We start from the raw sequence: 23472 nt of genomic DNA, 5'->3' as shown, positions 1-23472 counted from the left end.
GGTTCACATTCAGCTGATATTCAACTAAATCCTCCAGGTCTTATGTATATGACCTTCCATCAAGCCGAGTTTTACACATTCTTAGTGTGGTTTGTGAGCTAACTGCAACCCTGTGCATTTGGCCCTCTTAAAATCTCTACTTTTCTTTTTGAAACCATAGCTCTTGATTATGCCATCTTCTCTCCACTTCTACTGCCATTTCCTTAGCCTTGCCGCTTTAAGCACCCTGTGAAACCAGCAGAGAGACAGGAAGAGAAGAAGCCAGAGGAGAGAAGGAGCATTATTCCTCATAGAAGAAATTACACTCATCTCCCTCCTCCTTCCAAATCATTTCCTATAGAACTAGCAGGAAAAAAAGTTTTCTAAAATCATGTCTGATGGTATTGTCCCTCCCCAGATAAACCTCTCTCAATGGCTCTCCATTACCTTCTTCTTGGCCTCAGACCTTTTGTAATTCATTTCCCACCCTCATCTCCAGCCTTATTTCTCACTGTTTATCATCATGCAGCTTGCACACTCTGTCTCTGGCTTTTGCACATGCATCTCCCCGAGTTGAAAGCATCAGTCCTCAGCTTCTCTTCCTGGCTAACTGTAATTGCTTCTTCAAGACTCTGCTCTGGTACTTCCTCCTCTAAGAAGCCTTCCTTGTCACCCTAGAGTAAAATGTGCAGGTGCCCTTGCTCTCTGTTCCAATGGCTCCCAGGTTTACCTCTGTTATGATGCTCATTACCCTGCTTTAGAATTGCCTGTTCATCTTTCTTTCTAGAAAAATCCATTACTAGACTTTGAGCTCTTTGCAAACAATGAGTGTGTCTTTCATCTCTATAACTCTAGTGCTAAGAACAGTGCCTGGCATCAGTTTATTTTGCCAATAAAATTGTTCCTGGTTTTCCTTTTTCTTGTTCATCCAAGAAGAGTCCAGGGCAAGACAAAGAGTCAGGGGCATGAAATGGTAGAATTCGATTTAAGCAGAACCTGGATTTCAACCTTTTAATCTTTTAATGAATACAGTAAGCATTGAAACTATGCTACGCATTGTCATTACCTTACAAAGAATGTGAAGTGTGACTATAACTGAAAGCTATCAATGAGATGATTTTAATTTATCCTTACTGTAAAAGTGAAAATAAAACAAACAGAAATAATCTCTCATAAGTGGGAATTCTCTGAGACCCAATTTCCTCATGCAGATTGCATAGAGAAACAAGCCCTGGATTTTCTGGTCTGGGAAAATGGAAGACATTTAGATCCTGGTTGATTTGCCTTTTTGTGACAAATGAATGCCTCAAAGACACCCAAGCATTGTCCTCCAGTCATGGCCATCTTGAATGTTATTTAATACTGATAACAAGGAATGGTTTTACGGGAATGAGGGACTTATACAATCTCTGAAAGATTTCTAAAGACTTCTAGTTCTTCTTTTCTGAGATTATTTAAATATATATTTATTCAGTGGCAGTCTTTAAAGGATCCATCCAGTTAAAATCTATAATCACTAAGCCCTACATATTCTTAAAATAATGAAGGGCTTTTCTTTCTACAACTTCACTTTCCTGATCACTAAATTAGCCAAATGAAATTACCTATTTATTACTAACCATTTTATTCCCTAGGCTATGTCAGCAAGTGCAAGTGTGTGTGTGTGAGTGTGTGTGTGTGTGTGTCTTAAAAAATCTGAAACTAAGTTGCTCCTCAGAAACACAACTGTAGTCACCTTTCCCTTATAGTACCTAGGTAATTATCAATTGATTAATCTGTATATCGTAATGATTTGTGTCCCTACTTCTCTAAAAAAGCAAGAAACTGTTTTAAAGTCTAAGATAATTGAGACTTCATTACTTGTTGCAAAATAGAATTCATTTTAAGTGGTAGAGCCCCACTGGGGAGTGCTAACATGAATAATTACCATTACATGCAATCTACCAAAATGAGTAGTTTCATTGCATTTAGTGATAGTATAGCATCTTCAAATGTGATTGACATTTATATCTCTAATGAAAATTAGTACATTCTTCACACTTGCAGATTTTTTCTATGTTCCTTCTGTGGCAGCATAACTTCTTACTGCTTGTATATGCATTTGTAAATTAATGGGTAATGTTTGTGACAGGCAATGGATGAATGTGTTTTGCCGAGAGCTGTTGGGGAGGAGAACTATTCCTCTACCCTCTAGGTCCTTCTGGCTGGTCTAAGAATTAAACTAACATGAGATAGAACAACGAGAGAAAATCAAGTAAAGTTTAATAACATGTATACATGGGAGAAACCCAGGAAATCTGAGTAACTCACCAAAATGATGGAAGCAATTACCTTAAATACCATCGTCAGCTAAGGACAAAGGAGGATGTTGGGGTAGTGGTTTGGGACTTCAAAGGGGAGGAAGGCAATTTACATGGAGATGGAAAAGCAAATGTTTGATAAACAGATGTTGACTATGCCTTGCAAAGACAATGATAGATGGAGAAAACTTTGATCAAATGGGCCTTGCTGAGTTCCTCCCCATTTATCACACCTAGTTTATATCATAGTACAGTTATCTGCAGTATTAGCTCCTTCCTGGAACAGGCCTTCTATCTGAAATTCCTTTAGGCAGTTAGGGGAAGGCGAAAGTTTCTTTCAGAGTCTTTTGTTCTTAAAAATAATCAAGCCATAGAGACACTCATTTTGGGATGGCACATTCTAATCCCTCACAGAACCTAGACTCATATCATCTGATTCCTCAAAACAATCTTTTACGTTACATTCCACATTCAATTTAATTCTTTTTTCATGTGAAATGTGTGTTGAGTACCCTCTATGAGTTTAGTAATGTAGTACTTTGTGTCTCCAATTAGAAAAGTTCTATTAAAGGACTTGGGAAAGTGACCTGGGGATAGCCTTGACTGAAAAAACTTGAACAACAGCCGCCATATCTGGAATATTTGTTCTATGTCAGAAGGTGTGGTGTGTGCTTCATGTGCATTATTTCCAGCTCTTGGTAAAGGAGGAAGTATTATTTTACCCATTTTGCTGATGACAAAACTGAAGCTTAGAGCTCAGTAAGTTGTCCAAGGACAATGTTATAAGGTGGCTGGACCAATTCAAACACAGATGTGTCTGATGTTACAGTCTGGGCTTTTATCCTGACACAAGGTCGCAGCGAAGAGTACAGAGGTGCCACAAACTTCCACGTTACCTCTCATTGTCTTATCTTCCCAGACTCAAGAAAAACACAGAGGCTCCAACCAAGCATTTTCCTGTCTCACCCAGATCAGAACATATACTGACAGTGCCCGGGTTCCCTGGGATGGGAATCAGTGTATCATTCAGTTGGTAATTTTCCTTTCTTTGGCTTCTGGCAGAAGCTCTCTCTAGAGCCAGAGCCAATTGTTTTTCTCTAATGACTTAGAGGGAGGGTAGCCTGAGGCCATCCTGAGAACTGCCAGTCTATTTATCATCTTTTTTGTTTGTTCCATGGATGATATCCAACAGGCAGCTTTGACTGGTCTCCTGGGGACAGATATGTTGATTGTTTACACTCTACAAAGAGAAACATTGGTAACAAGATTTAACTGTTTTCTAAAATTCTGAATGCAATTTTTAAGCAATTATAAAAGTATATGCATACTTATTAAAACTCATTCCTAGCAGCAAAAATTATTTATCAAGCTGATTTAGTTGCAATCAAATGTAGTGAGTAATAGAAAAAAGACATGTTAAGGATGCCGCAGACCTCCTTAGCTTGGAAACTTGTGAGAATATATAATTAACAGTTTATAACAGAAAACAATTAACACATCCCTTATCTAGAAATAAAGAGATTTGGAGCAAGATCAAGAGCCAAACGCCTAGCCCAGGTGTTAAACCTGAGGGTGAGATCTCATCGGCTCGGTGAAATAGGACTCTTCTCCTAGAAAAAGTCTAGCTAATTAATTCCTGAAGAAAATATAGGCAATGCCTTTTTTAAAAAGATTACAGTTTCTTTTTATTAAGACAGAGAAGCAAAGATGAGCACTGTTTCCTGTTTTGGGCGTCACCTCTCTTCCTTACTTTTTGCCTTTGCTCCTCTTTGCCAGGTTTCTAGCCAACACCACATTCAGAGGCCTCAGTGGTTCCATCAGTGTAAAAGGTTCCTCCATCATCAGCTCAGAAAACAACTTTTTCATCTGGAATCTGCAACATGACCCCCTGGGAAAGCCAATGTGGACCCGCTTGGGCAGCTGGCAGGGGGGAAAGATTGTCATGGACTATGGAATATGGCCAGAGCAGGCCCAGAGGCACAAAACCCACTTCCAACACCCAAGTAAGCTACACTTGAGAGTGGTTACCCTGATCGAGCATCCATTTGTCTTCACCCGGAAGGTAGATGATGAAGGCCTGTGCCCTGCTGGCCAGCTCTGTCTAGACCCCATGACTAATGACTCTTCCATATTAGACAGCCTTTTTAGCAGCCTCCATAGCAGTAATGATACAGTGCCCCTCAAATTCAAGAAATGCTGCTATGGATATTGCATTGATCTGCTGGAAAAGCTAGCAGAAGACATGAACTTTGACTTTGACCTCTATATTGTTGGGGATGGCAAGTATGGAGCCTGGAAAAATGGGCACTGGACTGGGCTGGTGGGTGATCTCCTGAGTGGGTCAGCCCACATGGCAGTCACTTCCTTCAGCATCAATACTGCACGAAGCCAGGTGATAGATTTCACCAGTCCTTTCTTCTCCACCAGCTTGAGCATCTTAGTGAGGACCCGAGACACAGCAGCTCCCATTGGAGCCTTCATGTGGCCACTTCACTGGACCATGTGGCTGGGAATTTTTGTGGCTCTGCACATCACTGCCATCTTCCTCACTTTATATGAATGGAAGAGCCCCTTTGGTATGACTCCCAAGGGGCGGAATAGAAGTAAAGTCTTCTCCTTCTCTTCAGCCTTGAATGTCTGTTATGCCCTCTTGTTTGGTAGAACAGTAGCCATCAAACCCCCAAAATGCTGGACTGGAAGGTTTCTAATGAACCTTTGGGCCATTTTCTGTATGTTTTGCCTTTCTACATACACGGCGAACTTGGCAGCTGTTATGGTAGGTGAGAAGATCTACGAAGAGCTTTCTGGAATACATGACCCAAAGGTAATACTTCTTTTTACTCTAGCTTTCTTTATTTTCCATTATAACTCCATATATTTTGTCTTATGCTACAGCATGTCTATGTCCTTTCATCTGACAAGAGAATATTCTCTCAGCCATCTGTAGAGACTAGTGCAAAAGTCTGCTGCTTAATTGAACTAAATATTTCCTTGTTTTATTAAGTGAAACAATGAAAATGAGGAGTTTTAAGGGGTGTTTATCCTAGAGAAAGTCTTTCTGGTAGAAACAGTTATTAGTGTAGTTTGTCCTTGTGTTGTTTGACTGTCTGACAAAATTACTATCAAGAAATAGTCTTACAGAGAATTTTCACCCAAAGCAGTCTTCAAAAACTGATTAATTAATTTTCTTGGGAATGAATGGAAATAAATAGTGGGACCCATATTTTAAATAGTAAAGAATCCTTTTTTTGCCATTAAAAAATAATAAAATGAAAAGAACTAGCATTTTATCATAAGCAAAATCAGATGCTAGAGAACTGAATGCATATAGAACAGGGAGTACTGAGCTGAGGTGGCAGGATTAGCTAAGAACAGGGTGTCCTTAAAGAGTAGGGGAAGCTGTACAGTTGGCCACCTTGGGTTAGAGGAAAGTGCCAGCAGTTACATTGCAGTGTCCAAGGATATTCAAGAAAAGTGTATCTATTCCAGGCTGCCTTTAGTATCCTAGACATCTGACCCTAAGAGCAGGAGGGTAGAGTTCAGGTAGACAGGTAAAGCAGTGGTGATACTGGAGTAAGGACAGCCATGTCTGTGTTCTCTCTGGATTGAAACAGGAACCCTTTCAGTGAGTGGGGGTATGGAGAACCTATTCCAACCTGATAGGAGTAGAGAAGAGGGGGCTGTCAAAGTTCAAGGCAATTGGACTAGGGTTCAAGGGAGCCCTACACACCTGATGAGGAACAGAATGTAAATCCAGAGCAGAAGTGTGTTCCAATGCATAGGACCCACCTGGGAGAGACTGAAGACACCTGCAATTCAATGGGCCTACTCAGCACACACTGTGTTTAAAGCAACCTGAACTAAGGTGAGCATTTCAAGTTGTGAAACACTCTTCATGCCTTTTCATATACCTCTTCCCACACCAAGTCTGAAAGTATTGAAAGATTCACTGTAAATTTCTATTAAACATAAAAACTTCATTTCATAGAGCATCAACAAATAGGACATTTGCAACTATCTTTATCAAATGATGGAGTGGCCCAGAGGGCTGGTGGCAGCTTTAGAGAATCTCATAAACGGTTTGGATTAGGATATAAGATCTATTCTGCAAACAAATGAACATGAGAAGTTTGACCTATACACTGCAAACTCCTGGTAAGTGACATGAACCTCATGAAAAGAGTCAACAAACAATGGCTCAGGAACTAGGCAAGGAATTGCATTGCTTCTTAATGAACACTCAGGTGACACAAATAAAAGTGTCACCCTAAAGAGAGATTTTGGTGATGTTTCAGCATGCACACGCTGCACCAGTATTAGCAGCCTCTGTTTATCTGTTGCCCCAATAGACCTGTAGACCTCCCAAAGGTTCACCATCGCAATAAAGCCTTACTCAGATTTTTTGCAAGAATCTTGGCATTGTGACTCTTAAATTACAAACTCAAACTGAAAACCATTCAGCCCAATCTAGTCCCAAGAACAATCTAATATATGCCTGTCGTTGTGAAGATTCCAGAGTATTATCTTATGTAAAAAGATGAGCACAATACTGACTAGAATTTCATTGGTCAGAACCAGGGACTGCCAAAATTAAGTCTTGGATGCTATGTGTGAGAAACCTGCAACAATGATTATTTTAGGGAATTAAAAAGAAAATCATAAAGTATACACTGCAGTAAAACAATTTTTTTAAGCAAAAAGAAACAATGACTCCATCCCCAATTCTACAAGAATAAAAAGGTGACATTTTTATAAATCTAAAGCAGCCCACAAGACAAAGTGAGCAGAACTGGATAAAGTCAACTTTCTGTTATAGCTAGTACGTTCTTAATGAAGTGAGACAAGCCTAAATATAAACTGTTTTCAATTTGAGATAATAAATGAATTTCCACTAAGGTTTCCAAAAAGGTATATATCTTTCCTAGTGTTGATTCTGTATTAAAGTCTCTCATTTATACAATTTTTTCATATAAAGAAACCTGTATTATTTGATTAAGCAATACTGGACATCTGGACTTTTGGCAAATAATGCTATTGACAGAATTGTTCCATTTTCTCCAGATGTGTGGTATTAAACAGATGACATAATGTCCTCACCCTCCCACAGGGAGTTATGCTTAAAATAATTTCCATACCTGTTCAGTCTCTCAGCATTCATTCTTAAGTATATTGCGGTTACTCACATGAGAGCTTTTCTCTCCTCCCAATGCTCAGTTCTTTGAGGGATTGTATCCTTTTCTTACAGCAAATGAGGTGGAGAAATTCAGAGGTAAATAAGCCAAAGAGGGGAGAAAACAACTTAGAAAGTTATAAACATGCCGAAGTTTAGAAACAAGTGAAATACTGTCAAAGTTCAAGGAAAGGACGATCACCTTAAACTTAGTGCATCAAGGGGAAGTTTAATTAACAAGATAAAAATGTGTGCTTATTCTTGAAAACTACTCGAAAATTGGACATGTGCATCAGGGGAGGAGGAACGGACATTCCAAGCAAAGGAACAGAGTGACCTGCTTAGAGGTGGAAAGTATGAGGCATAGTCAGGATATCTTGAGGCGTTCAATTTAGCCACAGCATATGTCACATGGAGGGAGGAGGTGAGATCCAAGTGTGAAAATTAAGTTCAGTTGAGATAACAGAGACTCTTTGACATCCGGCTAAGAAGAGTGGACATCTGACAGTAGAGACCCATTGACATTTCGAACAATGGAATAGCACAGAGGAGCAGGCTCCATTTGGAATGGTTGCTTCCGCAGCAACAGGTAAACAAGATTGGAAGAGAAAGACAACGAGTGGAGTTGAAGTTATAGCTGTAGTCAATGATGGAAAGAAGAAAGGCTGCAAGAAATATTGTGGTGATCAAATTGGTAGGACTTGGAAATTAATTGGGTGTGAGAGGCAACAAAGAGTCACATCTTCAGAGTTGCAGGCCTGAGTGTCTGAGATGATGGTACCATTCAAGGAAGCAGAAAAGGCAGTTTATGGGCTCAAAAATACACTGATCAGTTCCTTTTCATACATGGTATTTTAAAATCTGTTTTGGACATCCAAGTGAAATCCAGCAGCATTTGGAAACGTGGAGCCAGAGTTCAAGAGTGAGATTGAAACTAGTAGGAATCCTAGACAGAGAGGTGCTACCGTGTATGAAAGCCCTTGGGAAGTGTGAGATCCCCAAGGGAGAAGGTGGCGGGAAGAAAAATTGCTTTTTGAAGGAAAGCAACAGGCATAAAGAAGTCCCAAGATGTTGGAGTATAGGATTTGAAGAGAGATGAGGTGGAAGATAAGGAGATAAAGGTGCCCTGTAGTAAAATCATGCAGGCCCTGGACCCTCTAGCAATAGAATTCTGACTTTTTGAGATGAGGATTGATATTACCCCACCTGTCACGTCTAGCTTCTTGCCAGTAGTTATCAGACCTCTCAAAGGCTGATCAGTTCCCAGTCCAAACCATGAGAATTAGCAAGTGTGTATGTGTGTGTGTGTGTTTTAAAGTCTGATGAAACTGGGTTTATGTGATTTGCTTTTTTTCAGTAGTTTGCAAAATTCCATTTTGATTTTTCAATTTTACTTGATAGCGTTTTAATTCTGATAAGTGAAAGCATACCATGGAAGTCACAGATCTCCTGTGGTTTTCTTTGGACGTTTGACTTTCTGCTGTAGGTGAAAAATCCGCTAAATCTGAATGAGAGGTGACATATATGAAGATTCTTCACCCCTGACTCACGATCTGTCTCATTTCTTTTCATCTCCTTTCACTTCCTCACCTACTGGATATTAGGACACTTCCATTCTTCCATGCTGCCGTTTTCAGCCTGTTTTCACTACTCACAGCTCTGTTCATTCACACTTCCTTGGGCCTCCACATTAATGCTGTTGAACCCCTGCCTCCTTCCCTTCTCTGACTCTTCTTTAGTCATCTTGGGATAATCTCCCCATGTTCTAATTGTGTGTCCGAAAACTTTGAGAGAAACAACTCTCAGACTTCCCTAGAAGCATTTTCTTAAGAAATGTGCTCCTAAGAATCAATGACTTCACTCTTAGAGGCCATCCAAGGACCCCAAAACCCCACAAGTTCCATCTACTCTTTCCTTAAAATGACTTTTCTGTCTCATATAATATTTCAAATTATAATAAGTGTTTTCTTATTTTTTGTGTAAATAATTTATATTTCTAGCCCAAAATTTTGGCTATTTTTTTTTATATCAGTCTTGGAATCTAACCACCACTTCTAAAATATCCATATGGGAAAATGTGTTTGGATGAAAACCTATTGATTTAAAAAGTGAGATTTGTGGTCTGTATTTATACACAGTCCATCAGTAAATTGAGTCCTGGCCACATAAGTATCTGTAACCAAGATATCAGATAACTTACAATGAATATAATAGCTCCATTTTTCTTCTTGATCATTATTGATTAGCATGCTGGCTATATATTTAACACAATTAATAAAACTGTAAATAATTAAAATGTAAACATTTTATCACCATTTCAGAGTTGAGATTCACTGCCTTCAACTAACTACTTTGAATCAGAAATAAAATTAAAAGCCAAAGGCTGTGCAGGACAGACCAATTTATGATTCACTGCATGTTGTGGGAGCCAAGGCAGGTTAGAATACTTTTTTTTCTGAGAGGGGGTCAGAGGGAAGAAATAAGCTTGTTGCTGGCTGCTCCTACAGATAACACCAAGGGAGAGGGACTGGCCTGCTGTGCAAACAAAATTCAAGAGGCTGGTTCTAGCCTCACTTAACTAAACTATTTCTGCCTGAATAATTTAGTTTACACTAAAAGTAATATATGTAGCTTCTCACAGCCTCCCACCGACTCTTCTGGGAAGAGGCTCCATGCTTCAAAGCAGGTGGGCTCTTGAAGCATGAGACCATGAAAGCAAGAATTTATGAGTGATATTTTTGATAAAGCTTATATGGGTATTTCTCTGACATAGAGCTAGCACTATTCATTATAGGCAATGCAGAAAATAGAGGAAAGTAGACAGATGGAAGCAAGTACCCATTGTCTCATCATCCAAAGTCATTTCCTCTTAGCGTCTTAGAATGATTGACAGGTGAATAGAAACTGCTGTATTATTTATATCCAGCAAGTTCTTCCCCTGGGTCTCTGATCTAAGATGTAGACCTGGGTATTCTTAGAACTTTCCAGCCGTTGACATCCAATCTACTGAGATCTAAGACAAGATGAAAAACATCACTTCATAAATCACAAATTACATGGAAAAATAAAGCACTTCCTCCCCTCATAGAGCTCACTTGGTCGAATTGAGCGGATACATGAGCTTTTGAAATGGGCTATTTGCTGATTTTAGTGAACTTTCTAGTTCTTCTTTTCCAGTTTCTCACACAAAATACCCCTTTTAGGCCTGTGTCTCTAATATAGAAAAAAAAAGTGTCAGTTTGTTAGAGGAAATAAGAAGCTAGTGTCATTTTTGCACAGGCAAATGGTGGTGCTGCTTTAGAAAAACAGTTCTGGGGAACATTCAGGTAAATATTAAAAATTAAATAGACCTGCTGTGAAGGCAAGAGTAAACTTTAACCAGAAATATTAAAGTAAAGGCCACTCACATAGCCCTAGTAGGAAATGATGAGTATTTCCCCAAATAATAAAAACCACCTTTATTGATCTCCATATAACAGCATGTGGCTGCCCAATAAAACATTTGAATTCATACAATAAAAGCTGGCCTTGAAGAAGGGAGGGGTGCCAGAACTCCCAGGCAAACAAGACAGTGAAAATGGGGTTTGAGATGAGAGGAAAGAAAACTGAACTATGCCAAACCATTCATTTGTTCTTTCTTTAATTCATCCAATAATGGCAACTTCTGTTCCATGCACCAAACTAGCGGCTAGCAATTTAATACTGAGCAACACACTGTCCTCGCAACATGGAGTTTAGTGCGAAAGAAAGACATTAATCAAGGGAGCACACAAATCAGCTAATGATTTAAACCATGGTAAGTTACTGTAAAGGAAAATACAACAGAATCTGAGAGGCTTGCAAGAGACCTGATCTGAATGGAAAATCAGAGAACACACCCCCTCTACCAACCCCACCTCCCTCCCATCCCTCGCCCCGCCTTTAGGAAAGTAAGTCTGGATGCGATCTGAAGCATGTAAGTGAGCTAAGGCGAGTTGGGAGGGTGGTAAGAGAAGAGCATCTCAGGTGATGGGGCAGCGTGTGCAGAAGCCCGAGACTGGAAGGAGAGGAGCTCAGTCACGACCACCCACCCAACTGTGAGCTATGAGACTGGAAAGCCAGGAAAGGGGGGACAAGCATAGGCCAAATGATAAGTTAGAGGATTTTGATCGCCAGATATGCTAGAGAGAAAATTTCTCAAAAGAAGAAAAATCCAAGAAGTGCTATAGTCTGAGGAGAACTGCACTTCCCATGGGTTCCATGTACTCACAGATAGAAAACATAATAAAAGAAACATCCCATTCACTTTGGCAACAAAAATTCATAAGAGATCAGGGAAGTGTCCTCTATAAAAACTGTGTTAAAAGAAAACAATTTTTAATGCACAAAACATAAAGGATGGGTTGGATAAAAGATTAATGTGCTGATGGTTGCACGTATCTTGTGAATATACTAAAACCATTGAATTACACACTTTAAATGGGTGGACTGTATGGTATGTGAATTATATCTCAGTAAAGCTGTTTTAATAATAATTAAATAAATACACACACACACACACAACGTGCCATATTACCAAATTGGAAGACTGAATATTTAAAGATGTCAAATTTTCCCTTGGTTAGTTTATGGGTATAAAACAATTTCAAGCAAAGTCCCAAAGGACTTTTTTAAAATTTATTTGTTGCTAAAACTTCTAAAATACATATATTAAATTTAATATAAAAAATAAAAGATTCAAGGGATTTGTTCTTCTAGATATTGAAATCCTCAATATTAGTAATAATAATGGAAAAGCTAATACTCACTGACCGCTCTCACATGCCAGGCACTGTTGTAAACAATGTTAATATAGTACCTCCCCTCATAAGCGGTCATGGAAATTAAATTAATCCAAGTAAAGCAACTTGCATAGTGTCTGACCCCTAGGGGGCACAAAATAATAATAAAAATAATTAAAGGTCTTATCAGATTTTAATACCAATATTGATTATACTTATCTTGAATAATTAGCTCTCTTTCTCTCTCTTTCTCTTTGTCTTTCTCTCTCTCTTTCTCATTGTCAATGAGAACTGGTAAATGGCAAGATTCTTTTTTTGAGCTAACTTCCAGAGAGCTTGGAGGCAAATTTCTTGCCCACTGATAGCAGATTTATTGTCATTGCAGTATGCATTTTCAACATCATTCCTGGCTTCCTGCTGTTTCTTTTTCTACTTCATCCTATTTTAATTTATGCCTCTTGTGTCTTACGTGACCTTTAGGCTGCCTTAACTCTTGTCAGGAAGAGAGCAAGGCATACATTAAGTAATGTTAAAATTAAATAATAGATAATGAATATTAATAGCAATTCAGAAAAGAAATAAAATTGACCAACAAATATAAAGAATCTTAAATCTTACTTATAATCAAAGAAATGCTAACTGAAACAGTAATGAGATGATATTTTTACCTATCAAATTAGGAATTGTTTACCGATAATTCCTGATCTTAGTGGGAGCACATTAAGAATGGCTCCAGCATGCATTGCTATTGGGAGGGTGAGTTGGTACAATATGCTCATCAATCAGTTTGGTCATTTGTATCAAGAGCCATAAAAGGGTTCATGCCCTTTCACCCTTGACTTCCACTTCTAGGAATCTGTCCAAAAGAAATAACTTAGTATATGGACAACAATTTAGCGCAAGGATTCACCACAGTCTTACTCAAAATGGCAAAAACTTGGAAACCATGTAAATGTGCAAGAATAGCACAATTAATACATTATAATATTCCTATATGCTATAAAATGTAGCCAGTAAAAATGATTTTGAAGAGTCTTTGAAATGTCAAAAATCAAAATAAAATGTTAAGTGAAAAGTTGGGATAAAAACCATACGCTTTCTTTCCAATTTTGTAATTTACATATGTACATGTAGTAAAGAGAAGTGACTGGAAGGAAATATAACACAATATTAATAGCACTGATGTCTGAGCAGTGTAATTATGGGAAACATTTACTTTATCATTTCCACTCCATATTTTCTACAGTGTTCATGTATTATTTATGTAATGAGAAAGTACATAATAAGCCAAGTAAGAATGAGAATAATTCAGACATGAGACAATGGTCACAGCAGCAATGTTTGCTCCACATGCACTTCTGCTGCCTGCAGCCTTTCAAGTCTAGGTAAGGCAAGTTCCTCAGTGAGTAGTACTCCCACAGTGAAATGTCTACATTGTAAAGATGCTATTCTTTCCAAAGAGACTTTCAGAAGCAAATTTCCATTCCCACCTAGTTTATTGCCTTCATAGGACTTAACACTGTCTGAAACGGTCATGTTATCTATTGGTTTACTCGTTAATTGTCCACTGTATCTTGCTTACCACTGGATCCTCACAATGCTGGGTGAACAGTAAACATTCAGTAAATGTTGTTCAATTAATAAATGAATGAAAAATGGCAGCATCATTGCATATGGGGTATAGTCTTCTTCAGGGACTACTTGGAAATCAATAATTTTGATAAGATCGTTCAAAACAATTCTCCTACCAGATGCTGTGGAACAAATGAAGGAAAGCCAGTAAGGGGCAACATACAACGATATGAAGGGCAAAGTCTTGGTGTGGACAGATCTAAGATTGATATATGCCTCAATCATAGGTTAGTTGTGTGAAGTTTGACAAGTTACTTACCATGGCCTCTGTGTCCTCCTTTGAGAGGATTACAGGAGATAATGGATGTGAAATATCTAGCTGAAGTTCAGATTCCATCCACTACTAGATTATGAACTCCACGACAGTGGAGACCAGATCTATCTTATGCACCTGTATCCCCAGAGCCTAACCTTAAGGCAATCACTCATTTAGATAAGTGTTGGGTAAATAATGGACTTGGCTCTGAGGCCAAGCAGGGTGACCAACATGTATCTAAGAGGATAGAGGCAGAGGGCAGGAGCACCACTCACTTGGAATTGGAGAGTGTACCCAAGTAAGTTCCAAATTATATCCCAGAGTGACCTGGAGTGTTTGGGCCATGAGATGGATATAATCAGATCGTCAAAGCAAAAAAAAAAAAAAAACTAAGGTCATGATGCCCATCCCTAAGCTAAGGGTCAAAGACTTAGGATCCTTGAATGGGAACATGAGACAGATAACACTGCCCCAGCCTAGATGGTTCCGCATCCCCTGCAGTGGATTGTGGAGTGAGTTTAGAAACATTTAATGGTCCAGTAAGGATCAGACACAGAGTACGTGACACTTAGTAGGAGTTGAAAAAACATTTCACTTCCCTTCCTGAATGTTCTTCAATTCAAGGAACTTTGGGAAAATCATCAAGACTTTGCTAATTCAGGTTGATAAATGAAAAACTGAACAAATGAGCATGTAATCTGTTTATTTCCTCACCTACTTCCACAATAATTTTGAGATGGCATCTTTACAGAATTTTTTAAGTAACTGCAGCTTTATTACTTTCAAATAGATACAGTAATTCATACTAACTGCAGCAAAGTGTTTCCAATTAGACACCCTGCTGGATTTGCTTTAATGAATGTCTAAGATCACTTCCTTCATTTGAATACAAACAGAGAATGTGCTACACTTTGGCAAACCCTTCTCTTAAATCAGGGGGAAATTGGCTTATAACTTTGTTGACATTATTAACCTGCTTAGCAAGCACTATCTTTATACATAGATAGTTTCTGTACCGATGAATGTCATAGGATATCTATAAACATTCACATATATCTTATATAATTATAACGAATTATCCACATGCATGTCTATCTACTGTGTGTTCACACATATATATTTATATTACTTAAGAAGTTAATGCAGCTTAAATGAACCCACTCGTTTGTAATTGGGGAGAACTAAGTTACTTCAGGTCACTCTTGGACACAATGTGGAAATCTCCTGGTTGCACCTTCCAAATGCAGATAAGAGGTGCTCTCACTTCTGCTTCTAGCCTGCTGGTCTCATCTTAGCCACCTCTGCTTGGTCTCACAACCGTTCAAACCATTCAAACCATTCTCATACTAGATGCTGTGGAATGAATAGAAGGTGAGCGCCAGTAGGGGGCGATGCAGTATGAACAAACGGCAAAGCCTTGGTGTTGGACAGATACATGTTTGATGCAATTTAAGTTTGATAGCTTGCCCTGTGAAGAATTTTGTTTTCGTGCTTAATAAACGTCTATGTGTGTCTGAAGAAGTTGCAAGTAACCCCCAAAAGGGCTCCTATTACGTCTAAAATACATATTTTAGCTCCACAAACACTACAAGTTAAGCTGAATGCTGGAAGTTTTTGATTTAGCCTCAACCTTTTAATCCTTAGTCAGATCAGAGCCAGCATGATCTAACCAACAGTGTATCCAGCAGCAAGTCAGGAGGCTTCACTGTGACTCAGTCTGCGAAATTCAGTCATCTAGGGCTCAGTTTTCCCAATTGCAACTGCATCTCAGCCTGCTCCGGCCAACTGCACAGACATATATAAAATACATATGATGTTATTCATAGCTTAAGTTCAGAAAGACATTTTGTCAGTATCCGTTAATATTTTTCAAACTCAAGAAGTACACTTACTGTGGCATTTTATCAGAAAGCTGCTGCCTAAAAAAATAACATGCCGAATGACAGAAAATTTTAACAGTGCCAACCAAAACAGGACCTATCAATGTTTCCTTAAATTATATTTTAACTAGGGAGTTTTTTCATGCATGATTTGAAGACACAGAGTTAACGGAAGTGAAGCTATTGGAAAATAAGAATGTAAGTGAAGGTAGGTACGTAAATACCTGGATCTCCTGTAGTTTAAAGTGATCAGTCAGCATCCTGAGGGTCATAATAAGACTCCAGATATAACTTGGGGAACAGGAACTGAAAATGTGGTCAATAAATAATAATGATAATAATGACATTTATTGGTGTCTGTTATGTTCCAGGAACCCTGCTAACTGCTTCACGTGGATTTCTCTCATTTAAACTTTACTGCATCCGTACAGATGAGGAAATGAGGCTGAAAGAAATTAGGTAACCCGTCTAAAGCCAAATAGCTAATAAACGGCAGAGGCAGGATTCCTATCCAACACTATCTGACTGTGAATTATTCCTACTCTGTGTTTCATTTACACATGCAATAAGAACATCCTCCTCAACCTGATTTATTCCAACCAACCCTCTGCCCACCCTGGACTTAGTCTGCTCACACACAAAGATGATTCAAGGGCAGAGACTGCTGCTGAGGCTGCGACATTTGAATCTATGCACACACCGTATATGATTGAGTAAGGGATGAAGATATGAGAGACACAGATCCAGGAAAGATTAATTCCCACTCCATCCCCACCATCATCAACACTACTACCCTACCCAGGGAAGTGCTGTCACAAGAATCTGCCCTCCTGGGTACCTCATAAACTAAGAAGAAGGAGCTATTTATCTGCATAATGTCTTCCAGCCACCACCACTCTGGCATTCTGTCACAGCGTCAGATGCTGCCCTGCCCCCCCGCCCTGCTCCCTGTGAAGTGGCAGCTTCTCTTCTCTTCCTGACCTGCAGTTACAAATCTCCGATTGAAGCTGTAGCATCTGAGTATGAACTTTGGTGCTAATTCATCTTCCCACTGTTAGACCCCTCACACTGTTACTCTACTCCACCTTCAGCACCACTCACATAAATTTTGTTCAAAGAGAACAAAGACCGCATCAGTTTATATCTCCTCTGAAATATATTAGATATATAATCTAAACTATACTGTTGGAAGGCTAGAAATAATCTGCAGTCATTAAGAGGAGATTGGTTAAAGTAGGGTACATTCCTTCATGGAAATATGATGTTGCTGTTAAGAAAAAAAAATGAGCTAGATATATATTGTCTAGTAAAAATAGTTGATTATAAAAAACATATATAAAATAAAATAACCTGTAAATACATTCTACTAAGATTTTTAGTTTCCTGAATTGGCAGTCACATAAAGGGTTGGTTCCTCAGCAATAGAATATCCAGTCATGTGCTGCATAACGATGCTCCCATCAACGACAGACCACATATACAACGGTGGTCCCATAAGATTAGTACCATATAGCCTAGGTGTGTAGTAAGCAACACCATCTAGGTTTGTGTAACTACACTCTATGATGTTTGTACAACAACAAAATTGCCTAACGACGAATTTCTTAGAACATGTCCCCATTATTAAGTGACGCATGACAGTAATGATATCAGAGGCACCTCAGATCTTTCTTCCTGCCACAGGTCCTGAAACTCTCCTAACAGCTATTTCTTTGTATTAAGAAATTTTCCTCGAGACGGCCACTATATAGACTGCATGTCTTTTGAGATAAGACAAATGTTCCCTGAAAGAGGTGAAATTCTGTTAACTTCCTATAGAGGTTATTAATTTAGACCAGATGATTCTGCTTACACAGAGAACAGGGGCTGTACCACTGGACAATGTGATGAATTTTAGGGAGAAGACACCAACCGTCAGCTTCGTGCAAGAAGAGACCAAAGGATAAAGTAGTCAGCATAGATTCCTACCAAGATTCAGCCCCCTCTCACTGTCTCCTTCTCATAGCTGAAGTCACTTCTCCCTCACGTTCAGGCACAGCTCTCTTTCTTACCTTTCTCCTAACCAGGCTCAGGAACTAATCCTATTCTCCTTCAGGAAGAATTTAAGATGCCCTGTCTAGATTTTTTCTCCTCAGAAGTGTGGTCCAAAGACCAGCCATTTTAGTATCTCCAGGAGCTTGTTAGAAATGCAAAATCTCAGACCTGACTCCAGACCTACTGAACCAGAACCCGTAGTTTAATAAGATCCCTGGGAGTTTCATATGTACAATACATTTGGAGAAACATTGTTGTAGGTCTGTTCCTACATGAATCAGCATCAGGTCACTTTGCTGCTGGCCCCACTCTTATCTTTACCCTTCAATCAGTGCCATGTTCCAGGACTAAATTTTACCTTTATCTTATAATTGGCATTATGCCCTATTAACAAGTTCAAGGTTCCAGTGATTTCCATACTGTGATTCTGCCTAGCTCTGGTCCTCTCCCAGCATCCAGGAGATGCTTTGGCTCAGAGCCCTAGTGTGCCAGCTATGATTTTAGCCCAACTGCTAGACATCTTGGATGACAGACCTATAGACTATTGTTCTTCATTGTCCACACAGAATTCTCCCTACCCCACTGTCGAACGGTTCTATCCTACTTGTGTGCCTTCTAACCAAATCAGCAACACACTGGTCCATCTTCTAAAGAATTTCAGAAAAGAGTCCCTGGTCTCTGTCACTGGTCTACCCTCACTTCCTTGTGTTTCTTTGTAAGCCTTTTCACTCTTGTCCTTTCCTCTGTGGAGCTAGTAACCAGCTTATCAGCTTCTCTTTTGAACCATTATTAACCCATTTCTCACCCTGCACTTCACATCACTTGACAAATCATTGTTTCCAGCTCATCTGAAGGAATGAAAGGTCTTGCCCATGTGTTCACATAATGTTACCATCGGGCACAGGTTCTTATTTACAATAGAGTGCTGAAAGCAGAAAACGTATTACATATAGGAAATACAAGCTTTTTCCAGATCCAGTCATTTTCTTCTCATTTTTATATGCTTTTAGAAAATGACAATTTTGCTTCACTAATATGACAAATAATAACGATGCAAGCCATTTGTCAAGCACTTCATTGCTTTCCAAATGCTTCCTCTTCAGCACCTCAGTTTATCCCCTACATCTTTGTGACAGAAAAGGCATTGGCTAGGGAAGAAGACTGAGGCACAGAGGAGTTAAGTGATGATGCTACTTGAACCCAAGCTTCCTAATGTCAGATCCATCACAGTTTTCAGTACAATGTGCTGCCTCATATTAAACTATATTCAAAAACTTATTAAGCATACAAGGGTAGGAATGCTTACATCTCTCAATGCTTTGCTCAGCATTTCAGAAACGTAATTTGAGAAAAATAATTATCAGAACACATAAGAAATTTGTAATATGTTCATTTAATTACTGCTTAATGTACATCTATTACTTGTGAATTACCTTCGGTTTTTAGATGGCTTAAACTTTGAGGGAGTGGAATATTTTGCAGGTCAAATATAAAATCAAGCAGCCAATATACTTGGAGCCAAACTGAAGTCCAAGAATGCAGACTATATTTTGCTTTGTGCCATGTACCAAATGACTAATAGGCAGCAAGGGCTTTCAGGGTTATAATTTTAGCCCAAGGTTCTGGTAACTACATGAAATCCTTGAGTGGTTTATGATATCATAAGGTAAAATTATAGCTCCCCATGGGGAAAAGTTGTTGAAATGCTTTCAGCCATCGGGCACCATAACTAGCCTGTCCTCTATAGCAATCATAGGAAAAACTATATTAAAAGCCTCGTCTTATTGACTAATGACTTCAAATATAGAAATTTTGTAAAATGAGAATGGCAGGCAGGCAATTCCTTCATCCATCAGTTCCATAAATATGTGTGTCACCACATGTCCGCCACTAAGACAAGGGCTGGGTTACAACAGACAAGTCAGATCCCTAATCCTACCCTCAGAGAACTTTCATTTTAGCAGAGGAATCAGACATTAAATGACCATAACTATGAGATAAGTGTTATGATGATGGACAGAATGCTGTGCCAATGGGCTAACAGGAATCTGACCAACTGGGGAGGGTGGGACACAATCCGAGAAGGCCGCCTTGAGGCAAGAAACATAGAGCTGAACTCTGAATGATGAATCAGAACTATGAAGGCTAAGAGGAGGGGAAAACTCATTCTTAACAAGCACACAGAGAGTGAGAGAGGAAAAGGGAACTTGGAAAGAGAACAAAGAGATCAAACCTCCCTCCAAACGATAGGAACAGCTGTGTGGATATGTTAGAGGAAAAAGTGGTAAGGATCAGAAAATAATGCAACATATACATTAGTAAAAATGTACATATAGGTATTTCTCATTATATCTATCTATAATATATATATATTCTATACAATATATATCACAATATATGTATGTGTATATCATATACATTATACATATATACATTATATATGCACATATATTATATTATATATTATACATATAGTACTACAAATATATATACAATGTATATAATATATACATACATATATAATATATATAATATATGCAAATATAATATATATACAAATATATCATAATATATTGTATAGAATACAAGCATAAATAAATGTCTATAAGATGTATGCATATACATAATGAGAAATAATATAGTATATATAATACAGTATATAATATATGCATATTTTACATCTGTGTGTACGGATGTATATAGGCACATGTGTGTGTACCAGAGCAGAATTTGAAATGAGAAAACTCCAAGCCATTTTTAATAAAATGCTTCATCTCCAGTCACAAAGGAAAAGAATAGCTTAAGATTCAAAGACTATAGAGATAATATTCAAAGGGTAACTAATTAGGATAACAAAATCAGATAAGATCACAAAATACTATATTGAATGGAAGAATAGGTACAAGATTTTAAAAGAGACCGAAAGGTTATTTAATGTGAAACATTTACTTAGTGAAGATGCCATTCATTTTGGAGGAGAATATAAAGATTGCCACCAAATGGAAAAGCCCAGAGTTACTGACCACACAAAGCCGTCTCTCAACAGTATTTCCATATAATTCCAAACAAACAAATTACATTATTATTTTCAGTGATAATACAATTTTCATTTGTATCACACTTTATAATATACATAATATTTTCTCATCTTAGTGAGTAGGTACACTCATAGTAGAGTTTTAGTACAGTTAAATATAAATAAATCATCTAAAGTCATACACATAAAATGAAAAATAGACACAAGAGAGGTTATGTTTCAGAATATCAAACTATATCAATAATAAGTGGAAGGAAAAAATAATTAAGAGAAAGAAACCAATAGAACAAAATACTTACTTAAATATGTGCCCCAAGTTCTGAATAGAGATCCTTAGACATAGGAAGAATTGGTTTGGGTTTTATGGTAATTATTAGTAATTCTGCTAATTGGTTTCACTGAGAAAGCAACATTTTTAGAAAAAGTCTCAACAAAGTGCCATTTATGAGACACATGTAAAACAGACCTAAACTAAAAAATTAAAAGCTTGATTAATATAGTTCAAAAAGTATAGAAATTATTTTTAGGTGTATTTTGTCAGTTTAGAGTTTATCATAAATTCAAAAATAGTAAAAGTAACCTAAATGTTTATCTGCTCTCTGAAAAGCTGTGTGCTAACCAAGCATTACAATGAAACTCTGAAAATAATGAAATATTTTAACCATTTTTTCACTAAACTATGATATAGTTATATACAGAAAGAATCTAGCTTTGGAGAATTATAATTCTTATAAAATCTTACTCAGATGTCATTCCTGAGACAAGTGGCATGCAGCAACTGAAGTTTTAATAGCCATTCATACTTGGAATTTTTTATGCATTAACAACACTTGTAAAAATGAACAGCCTTTTCCAAAAACAATAACTCAAAAATAAATGGAGACGTTTGTGCAAATGTTTCATTTTTGAAAATCACTTCAACCTAAGTCAAACCATGGAAGAGTTTAGCTCAACAGAAATCTCTTCCTCCCTCCATCCCCCCCTAAAAAGTCACAGGGATGTGAAAATAGGATTATAATGGAAGCTGTCTTGCAACATTAACTGGGAGTTCATTCCCTTAAAAGCTATAATCCACGGCTGTTCTACAGCCTTTTTCTTTCAGCAATTATGCATATTAGAGGAAAGCCTGGATACATAGAAACTAAATGCTGATAGAAAACCAAGCCTCAGAAAAGACAAGTTGACTTGACTAGGTTGATCTGAAGGAAAATATGAAAGGTAACTAGGCTGCCCAAGTCCCTTGTGGCCCTGGTCCAAAGAGGTTGGGAAAAGCGTGAACACTGCAGCCACAGGGCATGGCACAGAGCTCAGTGCCTGGGACCCCTGCTCAGCCCACTGGCGGTCAATTCCCCCCTGGGGGACAGTGTCGGTGCCGTTGGTAGGAGGAGGATGTTGGGAACTACTGGCTCTCCAGGGAATTTAATGCAACAGTTGCTCTTCTAAATAGACAAACTGCTACACTAAATACCTCAAACCCACTTATTTCTTGCATTTTCTCTTCTCATGGGGTGCAATGGAAAGATCCTCATGAAAACCACCCCATCTCATTTTAACCATCTATGTATTTCCAGAACCTAGTACAGAGCCTGACACTTGATGAACATTTGCTGGGAAAAAAATGAAAGAACTCTAAATCCTGTTTCAAGTTAGAAAACTTGCGTTTGAATTTTGTGTGTGTTATATAACTGGATTTTGTGATCCTGAGCAAGAAATAGAAATGAAAATAATACCTACTCATAGCACTGCCCTTAGGCAATTATGAGATAATGTATATAAAATCCCTGAGCACAGCAAGTGGCCTGTATCAATGCTCTGTAATTATTTATTAAATCGAAATTCTCAGGAGCTGTCGATGACCATAATCCCAGAGTTGAAGGTGACCAGATGAATGAAGAAGGACAGATTATACCTACTATGAGGGCTGAGGATCCACTCTAGTTCTTTCTCTCACACCTCTAACAATAGGCCAAGACCTAATGCATCCTTGACTTCTCCAAGAATTACAGCCAACATTCATGGCATTCAGGATTTATGCTTTGATACATGTCTTTGAAATAAAGCCTGTGACCAATTTTAAACAGGAAATCTCAGAAGCAGCCCAGAAGTATTACCAAGGAATATGAAATTTATTTGTAGAATTTACAGACTTATAACAACCCTCCAAGCAAGTAGCATAAATTTTAAAATCAGAAAAGAAGACACCACACACACACACACACACACACAAACACAAGGGGAACTTACTATGCCCCTCATTATCCAATTAATAAATCAGCCAGCAAGTTGTTCTCTGTTCCTAAAGTCTGTGGAAGACATGAAGAACAGTGTACACAGTGTTCGTCCTCAGAAGTATATAATCAAGTTAAGATTAAAACACTGCAGTATAACTAGGGAAGGAAGCGCGTTCACCATTAAGTACCCAGT

At 38.3% G+C, this 23472-nt stretch overlaps 1 protein-coding gene across 1 annotated transcript in view; it reads left to right on the top strand.

Annotated features, from left to right (window-relative positions):
• The window catches only part of GRIN3A (glutamate ionotropic receptor NMDA type subunit 3A), a 145396-nt gene that overhangs the window by 58130 nt on the left and 63794 nt on the right, over positions 1–23472 (top strand). The window contains exon 3 of the mRNA XM_046642242.1: positions 4056–5103. Within this exon, the coding sequence (XP_046498198.1) occupies positions 4056–5103 (1048 nt within the window). The remainder of the gene's footprint in view (positions 1–4055; positions 5104–23472) is intronic.

This window comes from Equus quagga, chromosome 1 (genome assembly GCF_021613505.1).
Source record: "Equus quagga isolate Etosha38 chromosome 1, UCLA_HA_Equagga_1.0, whole genome shotgun sequence".
NCBI classification, from domain to species: domain Eukaryota; kingdom Metazoa; phylum Chordata; class Mammalia; order Perissodactyla; family Equidae; genus Equus; species Equus quagga.
This window is presented reverse-complemented; position numbering and strand designations above follow the sequence as displayed.